Source organism: Ambystoma mexicanum, chromosome 5p (assembly GCF_040938575.1).
Source record: "Ambystoma mexicanum isolate Mex_15411 chromosome 5p, UKY_AmexF1_1, whole genome shotgun sequence".
In the NCBI taxonomy this organism is placed as follows: domain Eukaryota; kingdom Metazoa; phylum Chordata; class Amphibia; order Caudata; family Ambystomatidae; genus Ambystoma; species Ambystoma mexicanum.
Window position 1 is genome coordinate 1360125092 of NC_090930.1, and position 20614 is coordinate 1360145705.

At 42.5% G+C, this 20614-nt stretch overlaps 1 protein-coding gene across 1 annotated transcript in view; it reads right to left on the minus strand.

Moving 5' to 3' along the window:
- The window catches only part of DNAH5 (dynein axonemal heavy chain 5), a 4235244-nt gene that overhangs the window by 231130 nt on the left and 3983500 nt on the right, over positions 1 to 20614 (minus strand). The window contains exon 75 of the mRNA XM_069613779.1: positions 10750 to 10965. Within this exon, the coding sequence (XP_069469880.1) occupies positions 10750 to 10965 (216 nt within the window). The remainder of the gene's footprint in view (positions 1 to 10749; positions 10966 to 20614) is intronic.

Below are 20614 nucleotides of genomic sequence, written 5' to 3' on the forward strand. Positions count from 1 at the left end.
GATGGCACACCACTGCGTCCAACACGATAATACTCATAGGGCACTGAAACCAGAAACGAAAGAATGGGGCTGAAAATTCTAACACACAACATCAGAGGGCTGAACACGCCAGTTAAAAGGAAAAAAACGAACACTTCCTACATAGGGAGAAGTTTGATATCATCACGCTTCAAGAAACGCACATACAGAAAAAAAGGAAGGGACAAATCCGGATCAGAGGCTACAACCAAATCCTCCAATCCAACGACAAAGAGAAAAAGAAAGGAGTCATGATAGCCTTCACCACACACCTCAACGCACGAAGTAAGGCCATGTTGGCAGACAAAAAAGGTCGATACCTATTCGTGAAAGGCCAGATAGAAAATCGCCATCTCACCCTAGCAACCCTATACGCCCCAAACTCGGGCCAGGATGGCTTCATCAAAGACACAATGCACAAACTAGAACACTTCGCAGAAGGAGAAGTGATACTAACAGGAGACTTCAACCTAGCATGGAACGAGAAGGTAGACCGCTCAGATCCGAAAAACACCCACCAGGGGACTCCGTCGGCAGCGTTAAAACAGATGATGAATAGGATGGCACTAGAAGATGTGTGGCGCAGAATCAGAGGAACTTCTCAGGGAAACACATACCACTCCCATGTATACAACACAAGCTCCAGAATAGACTATATATGGGCCACAGGAAGCCTAATAGGAGAGATCCAGGACATCGAAAAAGGTCAAATATCAATATCAGACCATGCCCCACTATGGATAACGCTTCCAAAAATAAGGAGACGCTCCGCCCTCTGGTGCTGGGTGTTACCTAAAGAACTCCTACAAGACCCGGTCCTGAAGGACACAATCAGAGAGAGGCTTGTGGAATATCTAGACCAGAACAACTCCCTGGAGGTCTCTCCATCCACGGTCTGGGAGGCCATGAAAGCGGTGATTCGTGGACAAATAATAGCATTGAAGGCACAAAAAGACAAGCAGGCATACAAATGGGAAAGCCAACTAGAGGAAAAACTGGAAGAAATAAGAGAAGAAATGACAAAGAACACGTCTCAGAAAGTAAAAAGGGCATATCGCCACGTCCAGAGTCAGATCGACCTGCTAACAACCAGAAGAGCGGAAGCGCAACTTCTCTACACAAAACACTGGTATGCGATGAAATCAAATAAGGCAGATAAACTATTAGCAAGACAACTAAAAGGCAAACAGCAAAACCAAACGATACAAACGCTAAAAGACGGACAAGGAACAAAGAAAACGCAAACAAAAGATATTAAAGAGATATTCAGGAACTTTTATCAGACACTATACACAACACAGAGACCGATCGAAGAGAAACAAGCAGCCTTTCTGCATGAAATAACCCTGCCAACAATAACAAAAGACGAACAAATGGCACTGGACAATCCAATAACATCAGATGAGGTGGCAAGGGCAATCAAAGAACTACCAAAAAACAAAGCGCCAGGACCAGATGGCTACATAGCAGCCTTTTACAAAACGTATGCGGATCTATTAACACCTACTCTAACAGACCTTTTCAAAACCTTTAAGGAGAAGTCCAATGTCACAAATTCAATGAACGAGGCAAAGATACTAGTTTTCCACAAGAAGGGGAAGGACCCAGAAAACCCGAGCTCCTATCGCCCCACAGCCCTAATCAACATAGACGCCAAACTCTACACAAAAATACTGGCCAACAGGCTTTCACGCCTACTCCCCAAACTAATCCATCAGGAACAGTCGGGATTCATCCCAAACAGAAAAACCCACGACAACATTAGACGAGTAGTACACCTTATAGAGAAAGTCGGGATCCTGAGAACCCCAGCAGCAATCCTGTCAGTGGACGCGGAAAAAGCGTTCGACCGAGTGGAATGGACCATGCTTTTTGCGACGCTAAAAAAAATGGGCATGGGGAACACATACATAAACATGATTCGAGCCAATTACAACTCACCAACGGCCAGAATAGCAGTAAACGGAGAACTTTCGGACACAATCAGAATAGAAAGAGGCACCAAACAGGGTTGCCCTCTATCACCACTCCTATACGCTATATTCCTTGAACCACTATTGGCAAAGATCAGAGCAGCCCCAGACATAAAGGGAATAGAAATGGGAGGACGAACACACAAGACAGCGGCATACGCAGACGACATGATGATGACGATTACAGAGCCAACTAAGACACTCCCCCTCCTCATCCAACAGATAGATGATTTCGGAGCAATATCAGGCCTAAAAATTAACAAACAGAAATCGTCAGTAATGGTCCTGGCAGGGGACAAAAGAGAGATTTACAGAAAGACGGAAGAATTCCACCTACAATCAGCGGAAGACGGGGTGAGATACCTCGGAGTCACACTGACACCCACGATAAAGAACCTCTTCACAGGGAACTATCCGAAACTCCTAGAAAACATACAAAGGGATCTGCACAGATGGAACCCGATGGCAATATCTTGGTGGGGCAGAATAACAGTCATTAAGATGATGATACTCCCCAAACTAATGTACTATTTCCAGGCACTCCCCATATGGATTCCGACGATGTTCTTTAAGTTTCTCACCAAAATCGTTACAAAATACATATGGCAAAACAAAACACCAAGACTTTCGCAACAAGCGCTCACAGCACAAAAAACAGATGGAGGAATGGTGCTCCCGCACTTTAAGAAATATTATGAGGCAGCACAACTGTGGGTCCTAAACGAATGGATCACCAACACCTCAGACAAATGGTGGGAGGCACAGGACAGAGCAATAGCAAGAACAAACCTGCGCCAACTACTATGGACTAAACCTGAGCACAGACACCAAAACCTCAAAATAAGTGAGATTATGAGCTCCACCATGGAAGTGTGGGACATAGCGACAAAGAAGGGAACTCGCACGATAGATCCCGCCCCTTTCATACCACTCCTAGACAACCCAGAATTCCCTCTGGGGGCCGAAAAAGGAGCGTTCCAGAAGTGGAGATCAGCAGAGTGCACAAAAGTGGGAGATATGTTTACAGGCCAACAGATCAGAACATTTCCCGAATGCCAAGACCTACTGGGTCTAACGGAAAAGGACAGATACCAATACAATCAGCTCTTTCACTGGCTCAATACGCCAAGAATAACTCATGCATTGACCAGAACACTTACACCATTCGAGACATACATGATGACCCAAACGGGAGAAAAGAAATTTGTTTCCACCTTATAGAAATTCATAAACGCCCAAACCGAAAATATATCATGGCTGTACATGAAGAAATGGGAAACTACTTTAGGAAAAAAACACATCACAAGGGAACAGTGGACATATATCTGGCAAATAATCCCCAAATGGACACAGGCGATCCAAACAAGAGAAGCATGGACAAAAATAATGATACAATGACATTACACCCCAGAAAGACTCCACAGAATGTTCAACACTGCACATCCAAACTGTTGGAGAGGATGCAACACAATAGGAAATTGGAGACATATCTGGTGGGACTGCAAGGAACTGCAACCCTTCTGGTCAGAGGTGAAATCACAAATGCAAAACATCTTTAAGGAAGCGGCGAACCTAGGAGAGGAAGTGTGGAGGTGCGGTATGTGGGACCCGAGAGACAAGACACTTACAAAAACACAAAAGGGAAATCTCATGGGTCTCCTTATAGCAGCCTGGCTAGCAATTGCACAAAAATGGAAACAAAAGTCCCCCCCAACCAAACAAGAATGGCTGCACAGAGTATGGACTTATGTGGCAATGGAGAAAATCACTTACAACGTACAAGGGAACAGACAAAGATTTGCAACTGATTGGGGGGAAGCAATAGAATATCTACAAAGCGACTACATGCTCCAATGGTGCCTGCATAATATCTGCATACTGGACATGTTCACAGGATAATTCCAGAAAGAAAACTGGAGGCAGTGGACCACCCAAGAACTGTACAACCGGTGAGGGGGCATGGGGGAGGTTGGAGGGTGGGGGGGGGGGGGGAATGGGACAATGTTGAGTCCCGATGTTTATGTTTAAAGAAATGCAAATAAAAAAACTTAAAAAAATAAATAAATAAATAAAAAAATAATGTCAGCAATAAGAAAAACTGACCTACCTTAACTATACTGAGTGTCTAGTTGTATTTTACACAGCAGTGCAGGACATGGTAGTAAAATAGTATACTACATGTTTGCCATATATGTTTGACTAAACTTGCACCTAAATGAGTTGCAATTGAAAAGAATTGTCTACAGGCAGGATCCCTCCCTGTTTTCAGTTACATATTCAGCCACATACATGTTAGTTGGACACGCAATGCTCCTTTTCACCTTCAAACACTCCCATATGCATTAGACATGCAAAGTGTTCTCTTAGTCCCACTGTCCCACCTGCCACAAGTATGCCCCCTCTGTTTTCACACCGTCTTGAGCAATGTGTTGTGCAGGTCATAAGGGACCAGTCCACAATGCTCTATTGACCCATGGGGCAGAGTACAAGTACAATCTACATTGTGAGTTGTATAGCGCCCTACTGCCACTTCTAGTGGTCTTGCTGTGTGTAGCCGTGAAAGAAAAAATAAAACGTGGAGGGTGGTCATTAGTAGGACAGTGGGAGAGGCAGATGCAAATCCACTGGCGTTGATGGGTGAACGTCTCAAGTACATAGTTCCTATGTGCCACTCTATTTTCTATGGGTTTGGCGGGTCTACAAGTGAGTATGTTGTCAATGAGGAAAAGATGACGATCTTATTGACTACAGCGTTTTTGGTTTTGTCAGCTGCTGATGTGGGAGAGTGTGATAGGTCTAAAGAGGAGAGCTTAGGCACGGCTTGATTAGTGCTGATGTGCTAACAGCTATGTGAATGGTGGCTGTCTGATGGGGATTTATGTCTCTAGAGTAAAGTGGTAAGAGATCTTAGAGGGGAGTCAGTTAGTTGTGGTAAGAGGGGAGGCAACACAACCTGCAATCCAACCAATGGCCTCTTGCAGACAGGTTCCAATTCACACTCTCACATTGCCAATGTCATTTCTGCTCTCTCTTTCTCATTGTCGCTCTCTCTCCCGTGCCCCTTCACTCTCCTTCTCCCTCACCCTATCATGTTTCCTCTCCATCTCATGCTCTCACTCTCCTGCTTGCTCTCTCTCGCTCTCTCCCTCGCGCTCTCTCTCTCTCTCTCTCTCTCTCTCTCTCTCTCTCAAATAGGTACTTTTTACCTGATGTGCTACAAAACAAGCATTTGTGCATTGGCAGATGAGGGAAAGGAAGCAGTCTGGAAACTCCACTCATTAACATAAACTACATGCAAATGATTATGTGGGCAAGAACGTTTGATTCAGAGTAAAGGCTGCTTGGAATTTGAGGAGAGCAGGCACCCAAGTCCCCTTGTTTAGTATGTTGGTTGGCAGGCTGAGGGACATTTACAATCTCACCCTAACTTGCTCAGGTGCACTACTCAGTGGCCTCCTGGGACATTTGCCTGTCAGGAGTAGTGCAGGGCATTGGGCAGGCGTTTGTCAGGGCATGGTCCAGAGTCCTTGCTCGTTTCGGGCAGAGGTCTACCATGCTGCCTTCCACATGCCTAAACCTCCTCCCAAACAAAGCCCACAGCCACAGGCCGAAATTAAATTCACCCTGAACCCAACAGTCACCCCCCCAAGCTACATGAGAACTTTGGTTTCAGAGAGATGCTACAGCCCTGCAGGGTGTTGTTCACGATTAAACAAGGAACATACAAGATAGAAGGTGGAGTCTGGGTTCCTCAAAGAGCCCCAAAAAAGCTAGGTGCTCCGTGCCTTGGCCTGAAGGGGGAACTGTAGCTGCAGAAAGATGAAGAGAAGCATGCTGTCAGTGGAACAAAGGGCATGTGGGTGGGGGCATAGGATGCAGCCTCTAGATCTAGATGCAGATCTAGAGTTTGCAGCCTCAAGAATCCTGGCTAGGTAACGGCCTCTGTCCAAATTCCTTAGAAAGCTTTGTGAAAAAGCTAAGTGAAGAAACAAGGGCAAAACAGTCATTCAGACTTCATCCAAATTGTAAACGCTTTACTTCCAGGGATAGTGAGGGGCTGTAAGCGATTACCATATGCAGAAGGTGTGGTCAGCCTTATTCATTAATAGCCATTTACAATACAAAAGGGAGCCAGGAGAAAAGGCTGCCTTTCTGGATTAAGGTGGGTTTGAGTGATTTGTGGTCTCAATCAATAACTTTATTTTGGCAGGTTTGCCATAAGAGTATACATATCAAGACATACTTAACACATCATTCCATAAATATGGAAAGACATATAAAAAGTTATCTATATACTGTGAGAAACCAAAGGGTGTCTCGCCTACTAGTCTCGGGGGATCTCTCAGGTGGCCAGAGAACGACCATCACCTTTGGATCCAGACTCTGGGGGTTGACCTGTGCGGGAGGATCGTCTGGGTGAGGGGTCTTCGGGCAGTGGGGGTGAGGCAGCCGATGGTGAGACGCGGTATTCCCCCTTTTTTGTACACCTAACTCATCCTATTTTCTAGAATTATCCGATGCCCCAACTCCTCGCCCCTTTTATACACAAACACTGGGCAGAGGTAGAGGGCGAGTGAGAGTAACAAGACTAACTCTTATACATCACACTGGATATGTCCTGCTAATCGGGTCAGGCAAAGTCAGGCACTTAACTTTAAGTGCATGCACCCAATACCAATTAGCTCTCCTCACAGGGTTAAAAGGCAAAACAAAGAGACACACTCTGAGCATGGTGGAACACGAGTAAGAGCAGAACGTCTGGGGTGGCGGTGAATGTACTGGAGCAGATCGACAGACCAAGGGACGAGAGCAGCAGGTCTAGTGCCCCAGAAGTTCCCTACAGGAGGTTGTTGCTCCCAAAAGGCCGCAAAAGGCACATGGAGAAGGCCAAATCCCAAAGCATGAGGCTGCATTGTGTTTCAAGAACGCCAGCGACCCTCCTTGGTGAACGGCAGAGTTGGGGAGGCGAGGCCAAGCCTGTGGTACTAACCTTGACTCGTGAATTGGTAAACTGAAAAGTCAAGAAACACACTCAGCCAGTGAGTTGGCAAACAACGGGAGAGACCGGTGTGTGCTAGAGAAAGATTGAAATTGCAACATTACATCGCAAGTGAAGGTTGCACGCGTGTGGATGAGACGTGAAGAAAAGCAGACCTGTGAATGAACTTTGAAGTAAGGACAGCTGTGGAACCAGCAATACTGAGTAACAGAGTGGTCTGGTGAAAGTATGTAGCCCACTCAAAAGTCTCAGTGAAAGGTGAATTGCTTGTAGCGATCAAGTGAACGAACTGTAAAGCGAAGTGATCAAAATTAACCCCGAAAGAAGGTGAGAGTAAAAAGCTGAACTTTGATTCGAAGTGGTCCTGCGGAGGTCTGTAAAGTAAGTCATGCAGATTCGAAAGTCTTTGACATCCGAAAACGGTCTGAGCCCAACTGAGGGAGACCCGAAGTGTAATACGTTTGGGGAAGGGAGCCCCCTGCAAGTATTGTTGAACTTTTTGTTGTGCAAAGTCTGAGCCTGACAGAGGGGGACCAACGTGAACATCTGTTGTGAAGGGTCTGAGCCTGACAGAGGGGGACTAATGTGAACTTTTGTTTTGAAGAGGTCTGAGCCCGACAGGAGACCAGCCTGAACTTTTTGTTAAATGTTGTCGAAAGACTGTAAAGAGAGACTTTAACGTGGAAGGCCGGGCGGACCTCGATCCACGTTTTGAACTGTTATTGTGTTGAAATCCCAATCTAGAGTGTGTCATCCTGCCTACAGGGACCGCCTTACTATGTGCTGTCTGACATGGAGAGGAGAGCTGATTCAGCCACATTTATTCTTTAGATTTGAACACTGATTTTTCTTTTACATACATATCTCCTTTATACACTTTTTGTACAAGAGAAAGGGCGGGCATTAGGTTTTGTTAGCATAGGCCCTTTTGATTTGGCAGACACAACTAGGAATGTTTTATTCATTATTTGATGGGCAAGACTACTCCCACCCTAGTTATATGGCAAAGTAGGAGTTTTTCCAAACCTCAATACTTAAATAAAGGGTTTACAAAGTGTACCTGTACCTTCTGTGTCAGTGTTGTTATACCATGCCTCCCCTATAATACATAAACAGTGAGATGTACATACTTTCTTGTGATATAAAAGAAATCATTACATGATTCAACAATCCCATAAGCTAAAATATGTCATCGATTTGAGTATATAAACAGATGAAAAAGTAGTCATCAAGGAGATAATACTTAATAACACACATTATGATACCCAAAGACAGTACTTTAAAAATGGGGGTATATAGTTGAATCCACTGGAAGAGTGTGATGGGAACATTATTTGAGTTGTCAAGAGGCCACTCCCTTCAGTCTCAAAATAATAAAAGTGGTGCATTTTGATTGAGCTGATAAAGCGCAAATTATATTTATGCCTACCATAGGCTTTATTCAGCATAATGCCATAAAAGTTACAATTAATAAATTAGCAAACATCTAAAAATGCATTCTTCACAATATTAATCAGTGATAAATCAGTAACAATGAATAGTAATCGATAAGCAATAACTTTTGCTTCCGTCTTGCGTTCAATATCCATGAATGTAAGCATTGCATGAGAACCTCTAACTTCTCTATTTTCCACTATCACATATACACCTGGTCATTACTAGAGCTGCAACAGCCAGAATAAAATTAGCGCATAATAAACAGAGCATTTCATAGAAAGCATTATCAACGCATGATACAAGAATAATAGATACCCCCAATTCATGCGATGGCTCCTCATTTCGTATGCAATATCTTCTGTGCAATGCCTGCCTCACATATTGTAATAGGCTCAATGCCATCAACGAAGACACCATGGAAAGCAAATATAACAATGCTGGTTGGCACATAGTGAAACAAAGCTATTTGAGAAGTTTCTTCAAGGCTTTTGCACATATGTCATTGTATAACGCGCAAAACAACAAAAAGTGTAGCAGATTCTCTTCTTCCGCTATACAAAACGCAATGCTTCTCAAGGGAATTTCCCTTCCACAGCGGAATTACTGACATGAGTGGAAAGCAGTTAAATCTTGCTCTAGTGATCCCATGCCTTTCAGATAGGTTATTTGCCCACTTTGCATACTGGCTACATTTATAATGGCATGCCACCTATTAGAGGGAGTGACACGTTTGTTGGATTCTCGTCTCTCAAGAGTAAAAGCCACAAGCCTAGCCTTCACTTGGGATGCAGCATGAATTTATGTCCTAGTATTTACAACTTTTACACAAGTCGCTTAGATTTTCGGGATGAATGGCAGAAGTGTGTTTGTGTAGATTTGATGCTGATCCCAAAATCTATAAAAAGACATATGTTTTGGACATGTGGTCTCCATTTTGTTGGCTGGTCATTTTCTATGTTCTTGTGGTTCATGGGCTCCTCATTCAGGGGGATAAGTTGGACCATGTACGCAATGCATTTACAAGTTAGGTGGATAATTCTGTTGCCTAAATTCTAACCATGTAAATTGCAGCTGATGCAATTTAGGCGGAATCTATGGTTTGCTATGTGCAATTTAGGAGGCTAGCCCTGCAGTCTAGAGCCTTAACATGTATGATGCTTATCATGCGATTTAGGGGATAGTTCTGTTGTCTAAAGTCTTACCATATACAGTGCAGTACATGCAAGTTAGGGAGATAGTTCTGGCACTGTACTGTATGGTATGTGGGATTTAATGAGATATCTCTGCTGTCTAGAGTCTGACCATGTAAGGGGCAAGATGTGTAATTTAGGGCTGTATGTGCTGTTCGCATCTGCAGCAGGGAGCTGTACCCATGTAAGCGACTCTAGTATTGACAGGGCGAATGTCAGAACCCAAGCAGCTCTATGGTCTGTATGGTGTTAGACATAGAAATGGTTTTAGGATTAAAAAAGGCATTGTTTTTCCTTTAGTATGACTATATTCACATGAGTCATGTAGTTACCAACTGCACAGCTTTCTGTTTATAACAAACGAGAGGGGGGACACACCTTTCCCCAAAGGCCAGTGCCCTTGCTGAAAGCACATGCAGCAAAGAAGTATCCCTTCGTCCATGGTTATCCGAATGAGCAAGCATGCTCCAAGGCAGACCACTCCACCTACCCCTTTAAATTAAAAAATAAATGTATTTCACCTTGCTCCATGAAGTGATCCAAGTGGGCAGTGAAGTTAAAGGAGATCAATCCCACCCTCCCTTTGGAAGTGGTGTAAACAAGGATGGACGAATGGAGGTTGTAGATCCACATGTAGATTTTTCACCATCAATGGTCCATAACAAAAGACCCTGAATGAGTGTGGTTTTGGCAGGAAGTGGCTGGGAAAACACAAAGAAGTTAGCATGGTGGTGGGCTTTTATTGAGTAGATGCATAGCCAAATGACACTTGCAGGCTGTGCCCCTCCTCTTACGCCTCTCCTCTCTAGCCACAATGTCATACATACCAATAGTGTTTCCTAACTAGGGGGTGCCAAAGTGCCATCTATGAACCAAAACGAACAATAAGCATCTGAGGCCTAAACTACATTAAAAGGTTGTAATAAACAAAAAAAAGAAAAGAAAAAAAAACATACTTTACAATTAGTCTCTATTTTAAAACATGTAGTACAAATATAAAAAGAGCTTGTGCTCTGTGCATTAAATGTGTGTGTACAAAAATCAGACAGACATGTAAAGGCCCAACATGTAAATTCCCTTTCCCCAGACGACCTCTGAATTCTGTCATAGCTCTTCTCACCCGAGTACCAACCTCAAATGCTATGTAGTCAGGGGGAAGCTTCTCCAGCATATCGTCTGCGAGCCTCGCAACCACAGCCTCGCGAGTTTCACCTCCTCCTCCAGAACTGTCTTTTGGCTGAATGCTGAGGATTGTATCCAATACGTCTTTTGCCAGCTTGCTTTGATAAGTGATATCAGCATTGGGGTGCAATCCAAACACTTCTGGTGTGTCATATGTCGGCAGGGTCTAAAACATAAAACATAGTGAACACTTTATAAATCACATCTAGCATACCATTACACAATCTACAATGCTTTTCAAAAATTAAAATAAACTTGACAGTATACTAACTTGCAAGTGTACAAACGCTAGCTTTCACAAGCAGTAGTGAACTGTGCAACATGCTGAAAGCCCTTCTATTTGTCTATGAGGCTGAAGGGTTTTTCAAATACTACGTGGTTTCAGTGAATCCATGATAGATAGATGGCATGCAGAGGAGAGGAAGGGGCCACAGAGGCGGCAATAGGCAGATTTGCATTGAGACCAAAAGGTAAGGCGTTACAAATTGGCCCACTTGAAGGAACATGTTTGTTTGTTTGTTTGTTTAATCATTTATAATGCGCACCAGACCCGGGGGTATCAGAGCACAGCAAATAAAGTATATGCAAGGCTTAAAGGTTAGACAAGATGAGCATAGGTAATACATGTACAAAATAGGAATCAGTCAATAAATACAGTGAAGCAAATATACAGATATGGTACAAGGAAATAGACCGCACACAGGTATGCTTTAACAGTCAGTGGTCTTAAGCCAGTTGATGTATCCAAGTCTGAAGTTTAGAAAGGGTTGATCTTCTCTGATTGGGGGTGTGGGGAGCAGGGAGTTCCAAAATTGGGATGCTTTGACTGGGAAGCTACAACCTCCTACCTTAGAGAGCTTAAATTTGGGGATGGCAAGGCAATTGGTGTTGACTGTTCTCGAGGGTCTAATGAATGTTCTCCTGTGAAATGTGTGCGTGATATAGCTAGGGGCTGCGTTGTTCAAAGCTTTGTGGGTGAGGGATGCAGTTTTTAGCTGGATTTTATTCAATGTTGAAAGCCAGTTATTTTGACGCCTGATCTCAGATATATGTGATCTTCTGGTCATGCTGAGGACTGCTTTAAGGCGTTGTTTTGGAGGATTTGTATCCTCTGGATAATCGATGTGTTGGCGCCAATGTAAAGGGTGTTACAATAGTCCAGCCTAGGGAGTATGAGGGCTCTGGCTAGGATAATGCAGCTGTCGTCAGATACAAACGGTTTGCCGGTTCTAATGAGCTTACAAGTGTAAGCGGTGGCCGAGGAGAGCCATGTTCATTTAAGAATTTGGGTGCTTTTTATGTGACATGGAGAGGCAAAAACATAGAAGTTAATCCAGGAAAGAGAGATCATTCTGGAGAGAAGAACACATTACTCACCCCTAGCAATGTTCTTTCTACTGGATGCTCCTCCCAAGGATTCATCATCATAGATATTTACTTTCCTGTTTCTCTGGAATCTTTTTCCCAGCTGGGAGTGTCTTCATGACCGGAGTTGACATTGATGCAGGTACAAATAGCACGCTTGGGGCCCGTGACCTCATCTTTTCCCCTTTAACAGCCAAGTTTGCGATTAGAGACAAACATAACTATTTAAGCGTTAAAGAAGAGCCATGGTACAATCTTACTGGGGAGCTCCTTAACCATGGGGTAGGCTGGGAGGCTGATGAGGCACCCATGCCAGGAACATACAGTAGAAAGAACCTTACCAGGGGCAAGTCATTTGTTATTCTTATGGATTGTGCCCTCCCACGGATTCCTCATCTTAGATAGATTCATAAAGCAGTAAGACGCTTACGGAAGAGGAAACAAGAGAACTCCATGATGGTTATGTCACCACTTGTTGGAGGACAGGCCTGCCGAAATGAGACTCATTTGCAGATACTGTGTCCAGGCAGTAGTGTTTTGTGCACGTGTGTATGGTGCACCACGTCGTGGCCTGGCAGATATCCATTACAAGTACCCTGCTTTGGAGAACGGAGGCAGTTGCCACACCCCTAGTGGAATGTCCTTGAAACCTTGAGGGATTTCCTTACCCGCTCTGGTGTAGCATTCATACACACAAAGCATTATCTAGTTTGAGATGGTTTGCTTTGTTATTCCTTTGCCCGTTTTCAGGATTGTATATCCAATGAATAGCTGATCTTCCAGCCTGAATTGTCAGTGGCACACTTTAGAGTCACCTTGTCGTTGGAATAGATTATAAAAGGTGGCTTACAGGACAGGGCCTCCAATTCGCTCACTCTTCCGGGTGAGGAAATCGTAACCAAAACCCTGTATTCCAGGTTATGGCCTCAGAGGACACAAATGGATGGCCATGTGTATTGTGTGTTTAAACATGTTGACTGCTTTTCAGTATTTTATTTTAGCCGCATTTTTAGATAAATAGTATTTTGAGCATTTTTAGATTGTAAATCCATTTGCTTTTAGCTTGATTGGGATTATATTCTATTTAGCTTCTGCACATTTTAAATTGTTGTTTTAAATTGCTGAGTTAATTTTTCATTCTTACAGTTATATCTGAAACGCTAATCCATCTGGTGCTTCTGGGTTACACTTATTTGTTCTCATGTGTAACGCCCACCCGATTTTCAGACCTTCTAGATTCAAATTTGTGCATTTACGTTCTCTACGCACAGGAACTACAATTCCCGGCATTCTTGTAGTCTTGCGAACTATTTCTTATAGGTCAGGTGCGTCAGCGCCAGCGCATCTATGCAAGCCGGTCTATGCCGGCATAAGGCTTCATGCCCTTGCCTTGCCGCCTTGATGACCATTTGTATTGTGTCTTTGAACGTGCTAACTGCTTTTCAGTATTTTTTTTTGTTGCCAGATTTTAGCCAATCAGTTTTTTAAGCATTTTTAGATTGTAATCCATTTGTTTTTAGGGTGATTGGAATTATATTCCTTTTAGCTTCTGCACATTCTCAATTGTCGTGTTAAATTGCTGAGTACATTTTTGATCCTTATACTTAAACCTGAAACGTTAATCCATCTGGTTCTTGATCTGGTTCTTCTGGGTTACACTTATTTGTTCTTACGTGTAATGCCCACCGAGATTAAGACCTTCTAGATTCTAATTCCGGTGTTCTTGTAGTCTTGGGACCTACTTCTCATAGGTCAGGCACATCAGCGCAGTTGCAATGGGACAAGCCGGTCTGTGACGTTCCGTGGAGCTCCGTGGTGCTGGTCTGAACTCTACTCATGGTAAGGCTTCCCTCCCTCATTATGCACGTACTGGCCTTGATTGATGCTGCTAAGGCCAGAATTGCATCTAATACCGCTGTTACAAGTTCTTACGTATCTGGTGCTTGCAGTTCTGATATTGTTAAATGATATCTCGCGGAGGCACTGCTTATAGCACCAGTAGGCACTGTTATGGCTAGACAAAACACTGCAGTGGTAGCAGATGTAGCTCGAGCCTCTCACATTATGGATTATACTCCAGTAGCCCTGTCCAAACTGCCGGTAGTGGCATATGGGCCTGTGGTTGATCAGCCCTTAATTAGTCAGAGTAAACAAAAGCAGGAGGGAAATGATACATCCAGAATTCTGTCATTATACAGCAAGAATATCTCAAACAATGGAGTACAAAGGTATACCCCGTCTGTTAGTAGGAATTTGTGTCCGAAAATAATCTATAACCCCGGTCTAAAAATACATAACAAGTCCCTTTTAAAACATGCCCTAGAGGTAGCAACATACATTACTAATCAAGATGCAGACATCTGCACACTAATGGAGACATGGTGCTATGATGCAGCAGGACCAACCCTGGCGTTAGCTATTCCACCTGGATATGGTATGCTACGCCAGGACAGACTAGGGTAGAGGAGGTGGAGTGGATTTTATTTTTAAATCTGAATTGGATGATTGGGATGTAGAGTCATCAGGTGTTGAAGGAAAGGAAAGGAAACATATAAAATCAGGATGGATGCTGAAATAACTTTTAATATGGTTTTGGTGTAAAAACCTCCTTTTTTTTTTAATTTTTTTTTTTTTATTGATTTGGTTGAATTTAATCAACCTTTCAAACACAAAAAAGGAAAAAGTAAAGAGTACAACATTTAACATAGATTTCAGCAAACATTATATAAATCTTAAAAGACAACATTTTTGTATACATTATTCACCACTTATAAGAGTTTGAAAAAGGCTATAGTATGCAACATTTAATTAAATTCTCGCTTAGATTAATTGTCTAGTTTAAGACTGATGAGAAAGTTAACAGCTGCTATTTGGATTGCAATGTTGTTTGAACTCAACAGAACCGACCAGCATTCATCCTGTGAGACATTACCCAAGTATTGACAGTGCCTAGCAAAGGCAATTTGTCTGTTCACACTAAGAGGTACACATTCTGTAAATAAATGAGCCAATGTTTCACCTTTCGATGAGGCTTGACAAAATCTACAGATATTTTGTTCTGGACTCACTAGTCTACGTTTAACCCTGACTTCCATAGTGGCCCATAGGTTAAAGCGAAGACGCATTATTCCTGCTCTATATTTTAGGGCAGGAGAGCGAACTAGGTACGCTGGGAGAGTTTTAAGTTTTTTTGGAGGAAAGCGAGCAGGATCACTGTGACGATACATGATACTTAATTCACATGTCTTAATCCAGTCTGTTTGATGGATTTTGAATTTGGCTTTAACAGGGTTCAACAACAACAAATCTAGTGAGACATCTGCTTTTACCATTATTTGATATACTCGTATTAACCACTCTGAAATATATCTAGATTTTTTTATCGCAAATACAAGGCGAGAAAGCGTGTTTAATAATACGTTCTCATTAGAGGACACCAAGCATTTCCCAAAAAGTGAACATATTCGCCAGTTATAATGGGCTTCAAGAGAGGTTAGACCAAGCTCATATCTCATCCATGATATGGGGACGCATTGCGGTAGATGAAGAATTGCACGCCAGTATTTTGCTTCCCATTGATCAAATTTAAAAGCAGAATCTACAGGAAGAGTTTCCAGGCCATATAGTAATGTGGGGACAACTTTCTTAGTCCAATAATGCCATGCTGGAAGAATAGAGAATTTACCATATCTGTACATAATTACACGAGCTTGGGAAATGGATGCAAGTAGCTTGGACTCAATCCTCTCAATCTGCCCATTTGCTTTTGGCAGCCCTTCAAAAATCATGCCTAGATAACAATAGCTGGGGACTAGACTAAGTGGAGTATTACCTATGGACCACACATATGAAGCTGGGCCTGTACGCTTGGGAGAATATTGGATGATATGGGTTTTGGACGTATTGACAGATAATTCATTAGCTAGGACATATTGATGGAACGTGTCAAGAAGTCGTTGTAACCCCACCTGGGTTCTGGATATAAGTACTAGATCATCTGCGTACATAAGTGATTGAACTTCTCGATTACACAATCTAGGGGAGTCTGATATGACAGTAGAAAACGCAAATTTGACATCATAGATGAAATAATTAAATACTGCTGAAGCTAGGGAGCAACCCTGTTTTAAACCACGAAAAGTCGGTATGCTGTTTGTTAATAGACCATCAAGTGTAATACGTACTCGTATCGACGTATCATGATGCAGTGAGTGTATGATGTCATATAAGGTCGCTGGACAATCATCTCTAGCGAGCTTATTTAATAGTAGAGGACGACTCACAGAATCAAAAGCTGCATTCAGATCGATGAAGGCCAGAAACACCTGTTGTTTTGTTTCTTGGCACTGGGCTTTAATTGCGTTCAAGGTCATAAGATTGATGTTAGTCCCCATTCCTGCCAAAAAAACAGTTTGATTGGAGTCCCTAAGATTATTATTGCCTGTCCAGGTATTAAATTCGGCTAAGACCAGTTTGGTAAAGATTTTTCCTGGGGCATCTAATAGTGCAATCGGTCGATAGTTAGACGGTAATGACCGGTCGCCTTTTTTAAAGATCGGTATTATGATAGAGGATTTCCATGATATTGGGATCATGCGATTGCGTATGATATCGCAGAAAATCCTGGACAAGATCTTAGACCATGTGTCTGGGTGACTTTTGAACATATGATTTGACAGCCCATCTGGACCTTCAGCTCGTGATGAGCTCAATTTTTTAATTATTTCACGAATAGCCTCAACCGAGACGTTTAAATTCCAGCTAGATGTTGGCGCCGGCAGGTAGTTGACGTGGTTATAACGGGGGTCGTCATATAATGTTAAAAAATGCTTAATCCACATATGTTCAGCAACCCCATTCAATTGAGCATCTGCTTGTTGGTGAAAAGACTGATTATTCAAGAGCGACCACATGCCAGCTGAATTTTTATTACTCATGGCACTAGCCATGGCTTCGCTGTCCTGTTGAAATAACAGGGACTTGCGACCACTAATCCAATTTTTATATTGGCTTTTTGCAGATTTCAGTGCCTGCCATTTATCAGCTTCAGTTGATAGTAGAATTTTCCTTCTAAGCCTCCTATATTCTCTCCTTCTTGTACAGACTACTGGATCAAATGTGTGGGAGTGTTTAATCCTATTTGCCTGAGGTATATTTATGGTCTTGACAAACGAACGTAATAGGTCGATATATTCATTGCTGCTGCAGTGGTGAGCCCTGTTCATTACGAGATGTTCGAACTGGTTCAAAGAGTTTGCAGTCCACTTGAGGCGTGTGCGGGAATTATTCACTCCCACAGTGCTATGATATTGTGTGTGTCTAATTGGCAATGTGGATTGCAGCATGCACTGAAAAGACAGGAGGCAATGATCACTTTTTGGATGCTCTATAATATCAAGACAAACTACTTGTTGGAAAAGCTTGATGTCAACATAGATATAGTCTATGATACTATTTGAGAGCCCTCTGTGCCAAGTGTAGTGAGGGGGAATATCATTGTGGACTGAACCATTCACCATGTGATAATTCCGTTCAGCCATGATCTGCTCCCATTTACGAGCACTTTGTGTTTGTTCACCCACCTTCAAACAATTGAGGTTCAAATCACCAAGTATGATGGTGTATGTGATTGTTTTGTCAAGAAAGATTAGATTGAGCATATCATTTAAACCTTCAAAAAATATTTCATCAGGCATACTGAGAGGATTGCGATATATATTTAATAGGGCAAAGTTTGTGTCTTTATTACAAATTTTCACAAGCTGGATATGTGCACCAACAGATACCCATGCCGTAATCGTGAAACCAAATTTAGTATTGACAGCCACTAGTAGACCAGAGGATGGTCTGCCTGCAGTCAATACTGCGGGAATTAAGGCCATTTCATAGCTGTCCCATAACGGCAATGTGGTGAGCCATACCTCTTGTAGAGTGATATAGTGTTGACATTTCTCCAAAAGAGGAATGGAGATGTTTATGCCCTCTTGTATTCCAACTGGCCACGAAGAAAGCATTTTGAATTTCTTCCTTTAGTGGTTAATTCTGAGAATTTTTAGTGATCCATGATGCTCTTGAGTTGCTACGGGAACCCTGATATATCTTGGGGGCGATGACTGGACTATATGGGGGCACGTGAGCAAACTCTGGTTCCTCTGCCAGCAAAAAACCCATATTAAATAAAATCATTTTGTTTTGCCATATTAATTGATGCACTACGCCAGATGGGATCCAGAGTCTAACTATTGATAAGGATACTTCAGAAATAAATTCAACCCTATCAATATCATGTGAGGAAATGTTACATAATTCCTCTGTGTCACCAAAAATATTCAGGACGCTTTGCCGATTTAGATCATATTTTTGATTGTTATCTTCTCGACATTTAAGAATTAAGGTGTGGCAATAAGTTTGACCTGGATTCGGTTGCCCAGAGGACCAGCGCTTGTTGTTGTTGCGCAAAGGCCCTTTTTTGTTAGGGGGCTTGCTTTGTCCAGGAAGACTTGCCACATCAAATGCTGCATTTACAGGTGCTTGATTAGCGGTATTTGCATGTTCTACTGGTCTTGTGAGATCGCCTTGGGCTTGTGTAGAAACGGGGACCACCTTTGCAGCAAGGTATTCATCAACTTTCTTTTTTAGTTCATCTGTCAAAAACGGAATGTTGTTTTCATTATATTTGAGTTGATCACTTGGCAAGGGTGCAAAAGTGACCATTTTGGACTGGTTTACAGGATCAGAGGAAACTTGTACGAGGCTAGGAAGTTGCTGAGGACAGAGTATTTCAGGGAGAAGGCCAGCTCCACTTTTGATTGATGATTTAAGTGGTGCCTGTAACTGCACTGTGTGAGGAGTAGTAGGGATTTGAACAGGAATTCTTTTATCTGGAATCAATGAGGGTATAGGAATTTTCTGTAGCACACCCAAAACTTGTACCAGTTGTGATAAAGGAGACAGGGACACAGACGGCATATCCATACTTGATTCGCTTGGGGAAGGAACTAGAGGAGTCCCTGCTACCTTTATCCCTCTAGAATCCATAGAGACAGCAGTTCTTACTTCACCCAACTCACAAGTTACTGGAGATGTTTTGTCTTTACTTAGAGCTTTAAAAAAGGTAGACAATGTATTTTTTTGATGTTTGAATCCAATCATATTTTTCGTTTTTTTTATTGGATGAGTGTTTTGTTTTTTGTTATTTTTCTTTGTTTTTTTTTACTTCTCCACTGGTAAAGGTTGTACATCATTCAACCTCTGTGTGTCTATTGCAATATCACACAATGGAACAATTGGGTCTGTTGGTAGCCCACCATTGATTTGTGGAGTCAGCTCCTTGTTAGCATCATGCATTTCAGGCACTGAGTCCCCACCAATAATGCCTTGAATTAACGGCAATGGACAGGGTGTCAATGAGTGAAGAGATAATTCTTTCTCTAGGTTATTAGACGATGTGATAAGTGGCTGCTCACACTTGTCTTTGTTGATCTCCGATTTTGTAAGTTGTTGCATCGAAAGCCATTGCATCAAGTCTTCAAAATGAACGGCTTGTCGAGATACTTTATTATCTAGTGCTTCATAAAGTTTACACAGACTATAGACCGCTGTGTTGATGGCAGTTAATGTGGGTTGAATCATAGAAAGGGTTTGAGCAGCATTGTCAAGCAGATGAGGGTTGTGAATACGCGGGGTTGGGAGAGCAAATGATTTGAGATAGGGCAGTGCAGTGTCCGGAGACAGAGCACTAATGTCATCAAGGACACTACTGATGCTTGCAGATTCACTCTTACCAAGATTTAAATTAGATGTACTACCATGAATGGAAATTATTTGGGCGTCAGATAATGATAATGAGAAGACAGGTGGAGATCTAGTCATGTTCGCATTGTGCATTATGTGGCAAGACTTAGTAGATTCGAGCATTGTGCGATCAGAAATTGGGCGGGAGGCAGAGCGTCTCAGAAAAGCCTGCTGTGGGGTACTAATTTGTCCAACTGTTATAGGGGAAGGTGTAGAAGTCATGCTTGGAGAGTTGTTAGCAGGGCACTCTAATAGAGTGGATTTTGTTTTACCATTTAAGTTGTCAAATGGAAAGCAAGTTTCTTTGAACAGGTTTGCAGGGGTAACATTCTTAGCTGTAAAAAAAGAATGTAATGCTGCTACAGAGTTTGCTGATTTGGGCGAAGAAGATTGGGGCTGGGGCATCATCACCAAAGGAGTAATAGTTGGCATGTTTGATGTGAGTTTGTATGCTGTGTAGGAAGTCATGTTGAGAAAAATAGATAAAAATGAGTGCACTTAGATGAACTAGATGCCTACAGGGCTTGAATGGTGCACACCGCCCCAACACTGTCAGAAAGGTATAAACACTAGGCACAGAACACTAGACAAGTTGCACTATAGACCTTCGTATTTAATGCTGTGTGTAAAAGGGTCCTTTTAATGCTTATGCCGTT